At 45.2% G+C, this 9,203-nt stretch overlaps 1 protein-coding gene across 1 annotated transcript in view; it reads right to left on the bottom strand.

The window, feature by feature from the left end:
* Positions 1 to 9,203, bottom strand: part of SUPT16H (SPT16 homolog, facilitates chromatin remodeling subunit) — a 125,845-nt gene that overhangs the window by 107,934 nt on the left and 8,708 nt on the right. The window contains exons 2-4 of the mRNA XM_032441647.1: positions 6,901 to 6,993; positions 3,695 to 3,862; positions 1,423 to 1,575 (exon numbers count right to left, since the gene is read on the bottom strand). Of these exons, the coding sequence (XP_032297538.1) occupies positions 1,423 to 1,575; positions 3,695 to 3,862; positions 6,901 to 6,993 (414 nt within the window). The remainder of the gene's footprint in view (positions 1 to 1,422; positions 1,576 to 3,694; positions 3,863 to 6,900; positions 6,994 to 9,203) is intronic.

Below are 9,203 nucleotides of genomic sequence, written 5' to 3'. Positions count from 1 at the left end.
ACTCAACATGTTGACGAAAACCTCAGTTTTTTCACTTTCCAACCCCAATTTTTTGTCAAAAAAGAGCAAAATTTACCCCAATTCTGGCCAAAAAGGCAACATTTCAACTCAAAGTTATCAACACTGTGGAAGACTTCGTCATTTTTGACCTTTCTGCCCAAAATTTGGGTCCAAAAATGGAAATTTAACCCACAACTCAACGCGTTCACGAAAACCTCCATTTTTACAACTTCTGACCTCAATTTTGGGTCCAAAAAGAGCAAATTTCACACCAATTTGAGCCAAAAAAGCAACATTTCAACCCAGATTTGGCACCAGTGTGGACCACCCCACCACATTTGACCTTTTTGTCCCCAATTTTGGGTCAAAAAACAACAACTCAACGCGCTGACGAAAACCACCATTTTTATACCTTCCGACCCCAATTTTTTGCTCAAAAAGAGGTGATTTTGCCCCAAATTTGAACCAAAAAATTGACATTTCAACCCAATGTTGCCATCGCTATGAAAGACTCCATCATTTTTGACCCTCTTGCCTAAAATTTGGGTCAAAAAACACAGATTTTGCCCCCACTCAACACGTTGACGAAAACCTCCATTTTTACACCTTCCAACCTCAATTTTGGGTCCAAAAAGAGCAAATTTCACCCCAATTCTGGCCAAAAAGACAACATTTCAACTCAAAGTTATCAACACTGTGAAAGACTTCGTCATTTTTCACCTTTCTGCCAAAAATTTGGGTCAAAACACAACAACTCAACGCGCTGACGAAAACCGTCATTTTTAGACCTTCTGACCCCAATTTTTTTGCCCCAAAAGAGGTGATTTTGCCCCAATTTGAACAAAAAAATTGACATTTCAACCCAATGTTGCCATCGCTATGAAAGACTCCATCATTTTTGACCCTCTTGCCTAAAATTTGGGTCAAAAACCAGATTTTCCCACACGACTCAACGCATTGACAAAAATCTCCATTTTTTGACCTTCCAACCTCAATTTTGGGTCCAAAAAGAGCAAATTTCACCCCAATTTGGGCCAAAAAACCCAACATTTCAACCCAACATTATCAACATTGTAGATAACCCCATCATTATTGACTCTCCTGCCTAAAATTTGGGTCAAAAAACAGAGATTTTTGCCCCACTCAACAATGTTTGCACGAAAACCTTCGTTTTTTCACTTTCCAACCCCAATTTTTTGTCAAAAAAGAGCAAAATTTACCCCAATTCTGGCCAAAAAGACAACATTTCAACTCAAAGTTATCAACACTGTGAAAGACTTCGTCATTTTTCACCTTTCTGCCCAAAATTTGGGTTAAAAAACGACTCAACGCGCTGACGAAAACCTCCATTTTTCCACCTTCCGACCCCAATTTTTTGCCCAAAACGAGGCGATTTTGCCCCAAAATTCAATGCCATTTCACCTTCTCGAAGCCCTCCTTGCTGAGCGCGTCGTTCCAGCTCTTCATGAACTCCCCGGGGAATTTATCCTTACTGAAGACCCCGATGCGTTTCCCGGCCTTGCTGCCCCTCAAGGCCTCCAGCATCTTCTCAAAGTTGGCTTTGTTGCTCTCGTTCTGGGGGGAAAAAGGGCAAAATTGGGTCAAAAGCGGATTTCGGATGGTCTTAGGGTTGGTGTGGAGGAGGAGATTGGGGGAAAAGGTGGTGAAATCTGGACAGAAAGATATGAAAATCAATGGAAAGAGACACAAAAATCCAGCCCTCCCAGGAGCCAAAATTCAGCCAAAAAGACCCAAAATCTACACAAAAAATACACAAAATCCACCCAAAAAAGACCCAAAATCTACCCCGAAAAGGACACAAAAATATACCCCTGCCAGGACCCAAAATCCAATCAAAAAGGACCCAAAAATCCACCCCTAAAAGGACCTCAAATTTTAACCCTGCCAGGACCCAGAATCTACCCCAAAATCTACCCAAAATCCACCAAAAATATACCCAAAATCTGCTGAAAAGACCCAAAATCCACCCCCAAAAAGACCCCAAATTCACCCCCAAAAGGACCCAAAATCTGCTCAAAAAGACCCAAAATCTGCTCAATGGGACCCAAAAAATGGTCAAAAGACCCAAAATCCACCCAAAAAGACCCATAATCTGCTCAAAGTGACCCCAAAATCCACCCAAAAGGATCCAAAAATAAAAATATACCCCTGACAGGACCCAAAATCCACTCAAAAAGACCCCAAATCTGCTCAAAAGTACCCAAAAATCCACCCCCGAAAGGACCCAAAATCCACCCAAAAAAGACCCAAAATCTGCTGAAAGGACCCAAAATCCACCCCTAAAAGGACCCAAAAAGACCCAAACACCTAAAATCCACCCCAAAAACACCTAAAATCCACCCAAAAAAGACCCCAAATCCCCCCCCAAGCCCCCATGACCCACCTCCCGACCCAAAATTTGCCCCAAATCCCCCTTTTTCACCCCAAAAATCCCCATATCTTCCCATCTATTCTACCGCATCCAACCCAACATTCAACAACCTCAACCTCCATTTTACCCCATTCTACCCCAAAATCTCCCCCATAAACCCCCATGTTCCCACCCCAAGACCCCCATACCCACCCCATAACCCACCTCCCAACCCAAATTTGCCCAAAATCCCCCTTTTTCACCCCAAAAACCCCCATATCTTCCCATCTATTCTACCGCATCCAACCCAATGTTTGAAGATCTCAATCTCAGTTTCCCCCCATTCTACCCCAAAATGCCCCCCACAATCCCACCCCAAGACCCCATAACTATGTTCTATCCCCACCTTTTTGCCCAAAATCCCCCTTTTTCACCCCAAAACCTGACACCATCCAACCCACATCCAACCCAACATTCAACAACCTCAATCTCCATTTTACCCCATTCTACCCCAAAATCTCCCCCATAAGCCCCCATGTTCCCATCCCAAGACCCCCATACCCACCCCATAACCCACCTCCCAACCCAAATTTGCCCAAAATCCTCCTTTTTCACCCCAAAAACCCCCATATCTTCCCATCTATTCTACCGCATCCAACCTCATGTTTGAAGATCTCAATCTCCATTTTACCCCATTCTACCCCAAAATCCCCCCCAAAATCCCACCCCAAGACCCCATAACTATGTTCCAACCCCACCTTTTTGCCCAAAATCCCCCTTTTTCACCCCAAAAACCCCCATATCTTCCCATCTATTCTCCCGCATCCAACCCAACGTTTGAAGATCTCAATCTCAGTTTCCCCCCATTCTACCCCAAAATGCCCCCCACAATCCCACCCCAAGACCCCATAACTATGCTGTATCCCCACCTTTTTGCCCAAAATCCCCCTTTTTCACCCCAAAATCCCCCATATCTTCCCATATATCCTACCGCATCCAACCCAATGTTTGAAGATCTCAATCTCCATTTTACCCCATTTTACCCCAAAATCTCCCCCATAAACCCCCATGTTCCCACCCCAAGACCCCCATACTCACCCCATAACCCACCTCCCAACCCAAATTTGCCCAAAATCCCCCTTTTTCACCCCAAAAACCACCATTTCCTCCCACCGCATCCAACCCAACATTCAAAGACCTCAACCTCCATTTTACCCCATTCTACCCCAAAATCCCCCCCACAATCCCACCCCAAGACCCCATAACTATGTTGTATCCCCACCTTTTTGCCCAAAATCTCCCTTTTTCACCCCAAAATCTTACTTTTTCCCTGACGAGCAGCGTAATGGCCGGGACCCCGTTGGCCCCGTTCTCTTTATTGGCCGCCACTTGTTTTAGGAACTCGACCTTCTTACGGCTGGCCATGAACAGCACGCGCTCCTCGCAGAACAACATGATGGTGTCCGTCAGTTCATACCCAAAGAGCCATGTCTGTTTTGGGGTGAAAAACGGCGATTTTGGTTAAAAATGGGATAAAAACTGGGACTATAGGGACCCTAAAAGGGATGTATGGGGGTCTTATGGTTGGCCATGAACAGCACGCGCTCCTCGCAGAACAACATGATGGTGTCTGTTAGTTCATACCCAAAAAGCCATGTCTGTTTTGGGGTGAAAAACGGGGATTTTGGTTAAAGTGAGAAGAAAAAGAGGGACTATGGGAGGTCCTGGGGGGATTTGAGGGGTCCTAGGAAGGATTAATGGGGGTTTAATGGGGGATTGATGGGGGTTAAGGGATGGTGTTGGTCGTCTCGTAACCGAATAGCCACGTCTGTGTTTTGGGGTGAAAAAGGGGGATTTTGGGCAAAAATGGGATAAAAACTGGGAATATAGGGGTCCTAAAAGGGATATAAGGGGGTTTTGGGGGATTTAAGGGGGATATATGGGATTTTGGGGGTGTTTTAGGGGGGCTTCGGGGGTGGTGTCGGTCGTCTCGTAGCCAAACAGCCATGTCTGCATTTTGGGGCAAAAAAGTGAGATTTTGGTTAAAATGAGAACAAAAAGAGGGACTATGGGGAGTCTTCGAGGGGTCCTAGGGGGGTTAATGGGGGTTTAAGGGGGTTTATGGGGGTCTGGGGGGGATTTAAGGGGGTTTTATGGGGGTCCGGCTGGCCATGAACAGCACGCGCTCCTCGCAGAACAACATGATGGTGTCCGTCAGTTCATACCCAAAGAGCCATGTCTGTTTTGGGGTGAAAAAGGGCGATTTTGGTTAAAAATGGGTCATAAAGAGAGACTACGAGAGATCTCTGGGGGGTCTTTGCTGGTCTTAGGGGGTTCTGGGGGATTATATAAGGGATTGATGGAGGTGATAGGAATGGTGTCCGTCAGCTCGTAACCAAAGAGACAGATCTGTTTTGGGGTGAAAAATGGTGATTTTGGTTAAAATGAGACCAAAAACAGGGGCTATGGAGGGTCTTTGGGGGGTCTTAGGGGGATATAAGTGGGTTTTGGGGGGATTTAAGGGGTTTTCGGGGGAATTGATGGGGGTTTAGGGATGGTGTCTGTCAGCTCGTAACCGAACAACCACGTCTGTGTTTTGGGGTGAAAAATGGCGATTTTGGGCAAAAATGGGACATAAAGAGGGGCTATGGGGGCTCTTGGGGGATCTTGGGGGAATTAAATGTGGAAAATGTGTGTCAAAAAGGAAAAATTTGAGGAAAAAAAGGGGAATTTATGGTAAAAATGGGGGTGATTTCAGACCAAAATGGGGAAATTTAGGGCCAAAATGGGGAATTTGGGGCCCAAAATGGAGGAATCTGGAGTCAAAAGAAGGAAAATTTGAGGTGAAAAAGGGGAAATTTGGGGCAAAATGGGGGGATTTGGGGCCCAAAACAAGGAAAATTTGGGGCTAAAAAGGGGGAATTTGGGGCCAAAATGGATGAATTTAGGCCCAAAATGGTGGATATGGAGCCCAAAATGCGGCAATTTGGACCCAAAATTGATGAATTTAGGCCCAAAATGGGAAAATTTGGGGGCAAAAGAAGAAAATTTGGGCCCAAAATGGTGAATTTGGGCCCCAAACAAGGAAAATCTGGGGCCAAAACAGTCAAATTTAGGCCTAAAACTGACAAATTTAGGCCGTAAATGGGGGGGAATTTAGGCCCAAAATGGAAGATGTGGAGCCCAAAATGGCGGATATAGAGCCCAAAATGGAATTTCTAGCCTAAAACAGAGGAATTTGGGCCCAAAATGAATGAATTTAGACCCAAAATGGGGGAATTTGAGGCCAAAACGATCAAATTTAGGCCCCAAATGGACAAATTTAGGCCCCAAATGGGGGGGGAATTTAGGGCCAAAATGGCGGATATGGAACCCAAAATGGGGGAATTTAGGGTCCAAAACAGGGGAATTTGGTGCTATAAAGAGGGAGTTTGGAGCCAAAACAGACAAATTTAGACCCAAAATGAGAGAAATTTGGGTCAAAAATGCAGGAATTTGGGGCCAAAATGGTCAAATTTAGGCCCAAAATGGACAAATTTAGGCCTCAAATGGGGGGGGGGAATTTAGGCCCAAAATGGCAGATGTGGAGCCCAAAATGGGGGAATTTCAGGCCTAAAAAAGGGAAATTTGGGCCCAAAACAGAATTTCAGCCAAAACAAGAAAAATCTGGGGCTAAAAAGGAGGAATTTAGGCCCAAAATGAATGAATTTAGGCCCAAAATTGACAAATTTAGGCCTAAAATGGGGGGGAATTTAGGCCCAAAATGGCGGATATAGAGCCCAAAATGGGGGAAATTAGGGCCTAAAAAGGAGAATTTGGGGCCAAAAAAGGGGGAATTTGGAACAAAAATAGACAAATTTAGACTCAAAATGGGAGAAACTGGGATTCAAAATGGGGGAATTTGGGGCCAAAACGGTCAAATTTAGGCCCAAAATTGACAAATTTAGGCCTAAAATGGGGGGGAATTTAGGCCCAAAATGGCGGATGTGGAGCCCAAAATGGGGGAATTTCAGGCCTAAAAAAGGGGAATTTGGGCTCAAAACAGAATTTCAGCCAAAACAAGAAAAATTTGGGGCTAAAAAGGAGGAATTTGGGGCCAAAATGAATGAATTTAGGCCCAAAATTGACAAATCTAGGCCTAAAATGGGGGGGAATTTAGGCCCAAAATGGTGGATATAGAGCCCAAAATGGGGGAATTTCAGGCCTAAAAAAGGGGAATTTGGGCCCAAAACAGAATTTCAGCCAAAACAAGAAAAATTTGGGGCTAAAAAGGAGGAATTTGGGGGCCAAAATGAATAAATTTAGGCCCAAAATTGACAAATTTAGGCCTAAAATGGGGGAGAATTTAGGCCCAAAATGGCGGATGTGGAGCCCAAAATGGCGGATCTAGAGCCCCAAAACGGGGGAATTTCAGGCCCAAAACAGGAGAATTTGGGGCCAAAACAGATGAATTTGGGTATGTGTGTGAAGGTGGGGTTGGGCTGTAAGATTTTGGGTGAAATTATGTGGATTTTGGGTTTTTTTCCTACCTGTAAGGCCGTGGATTTGGCGTATACGATCTCCTCATCCACCCCAACAGCCACCACAATGGCGTCCACCGAGCCCAGCTCTTCCTCTCCTTTCTGGGGTAAAAAATGGCATTTTTGGGTCTTTCCACAACAACCTCAACCCCAGACCCAAAAAGGCCCCAATTCACCCCAAAATACCACCATTAAACCCCCATTAAATACCCATATAAGCCTTAAAACACCCCTCGATAACACCCCCCCCCCCCATGTCTTCCTTGCTTTTCTGAGGTAAAAAATGGCATTTTTGGGTCTTTCCACACCAACCTCAACCCCGGACCCAAAAAGGCCCCAATTTACCCCAAAATACCAGCATTAAACCCCCATTAAATACCCATATAAGCCTTAAAACACCCCTAGATAATACCCCCCCCCCATGTCTTCCTTGCTTTTCTGAGGTAAAAAATGGCATTTTTGGGTCTTTCCACACTAACCTCAACCCCAGACCCAAAAAGGCCCCAATTCACCCCAAAATACCACCATTAAACCCCCATTAAATACCCATATAAGCCTTAAAACACCCCTCTATAACAACCTCCCCCCCCCCAGGTCTTCCTTGCTTTTCTGAGGTAAAAAATGGCCTTTTTGGGTCTTTCCACACCAACCTCAACCCTAGACCCAAAAAGGCCCCAATTCACCCCAAAAAACCACCATTAAACCCCATTAAATACCCACATAAGCCTTAAAACACCCCTCGATAACAACCCCCCCCCAGGTCTTCCTCTCTTTTCTGGGGTAAAAAATGGTCTTTTTGGGTCTTTCCACACCAACCTCAACCCCAGACCCAAAAAGGCCCCAATTCACCCCAAAACACCACCTTAAACCCCCATTAAATACCCATATAAGCCTTAAAACACCCCTCGATAACACCCCCCCCCCCCAGGCCTTCCTTGCTTTTCTGAGGTAAAAAATGGCATTTTTGGGTCTTTCCACACCAACCTCAACCCCCAGACCCAAAAAGGCCCCAATTCACCCCAAAATACCCCCCTAAAACCCCACTAAGAGCCTCCCAGACCCCATTAAACTCCATTAAACCCCACAACCCCCCCCAAACCCCGTTATACCCCATTAAAACCCCTTTAAGATCCTCCCAAACCCCATTAAACCCCATTAAACCCCATTATACCCCAAATTAAACCCCATTATACCCCATTAAACCCCATTAAACCCCATTATACCCCATTAAACCCCTTTAAGACCCTCCCAAACCCCATTATACCCCATTAAACCCCATTAAGACCCCACAAAACCCCATTATACCCCATTAAAACCCCTTAAGACCCTCCCAAACCCCACTAAACCCCATTAAACCCCATTAAGACCATCCCAAACCCCATTAAACCCCATTATACCCCATTAAACCCCATTAAGCCCCACTATAACCCAAATAAACCCCATTATTCCCCCACAATCCCAATTATACCCCTCCTAAACCCCATTATACCCCATTAAAACCCCTTTAAGACCCTCCCAAACCCCATTAAACCCCATTATACCCCATTAAACCCCATTAACCCCCCATAGAGCCCCATTAAACCCCATTAACCCCCATTAAAACTCCTCAAGCCCCTTTAAGACCCTCCCAGACCCCACTAAACCCCATTATACCCCATTATATCCCAAATAGACCCCATTAAACCCCCTCTACACCCCACTAACCCCATTAAACCCCCATTACCCCTCATTAAACCCCATAACCCCCCATAGAGCCCCCATTACACCCCCTTAAACCCCCATACACCCCATTACCCCCATTACATTCCCTTATACCCCATTATACCCCACTATACCCCACATAAACCCCATTATACCCCACATAAACCCCACATAAACCCCATTATACCCCATTACACCCCACATAAACCCCATTATACCCCACATAAACCCCATTATACCCCATATAAACCCCATTATACCCCACATACACCCCATTATACCCCACATATACCCCATTATACCCCACATATACCCCATTATACCCCACATATACCCCATATAAACCCCATTATACCCCATATAAACCCCATTATACCCCACATAAACCCCATTATACCCCACATAAACCCCATTAAACCCCACATAAACCCCATTTAACCCCACTATACCCCACATAAACCCCATTATACCCCACTATACCCCACATAAACCCCATTATACCCCACATAAACCCCATTATACCCCACATAAACCCCATTATACCCCATTATACCCCACATAAACCCCATTATACCCCATTAAACCCCATTACCCCCCATTAAATCCTATTA

Source organism: Coturnix japonica, unplaced genomic scaffold, assembly GCF_001577835.2.
Source record: "Coturnix japonica isolate 7356 unplaced genomic scaffold, Coturnix japonica 2.1 chrUnrandom455, whole genome shotgun sequence".
Lineage (NCBI taxonomy): Eukaryota > Metazoa > Chordata > Aves > Galliformes > Phasianidae > Coturnix > Coturnix japonica.
This window is presented reverse-complemented; position numbering and strand designations above follow the sequence as displayed.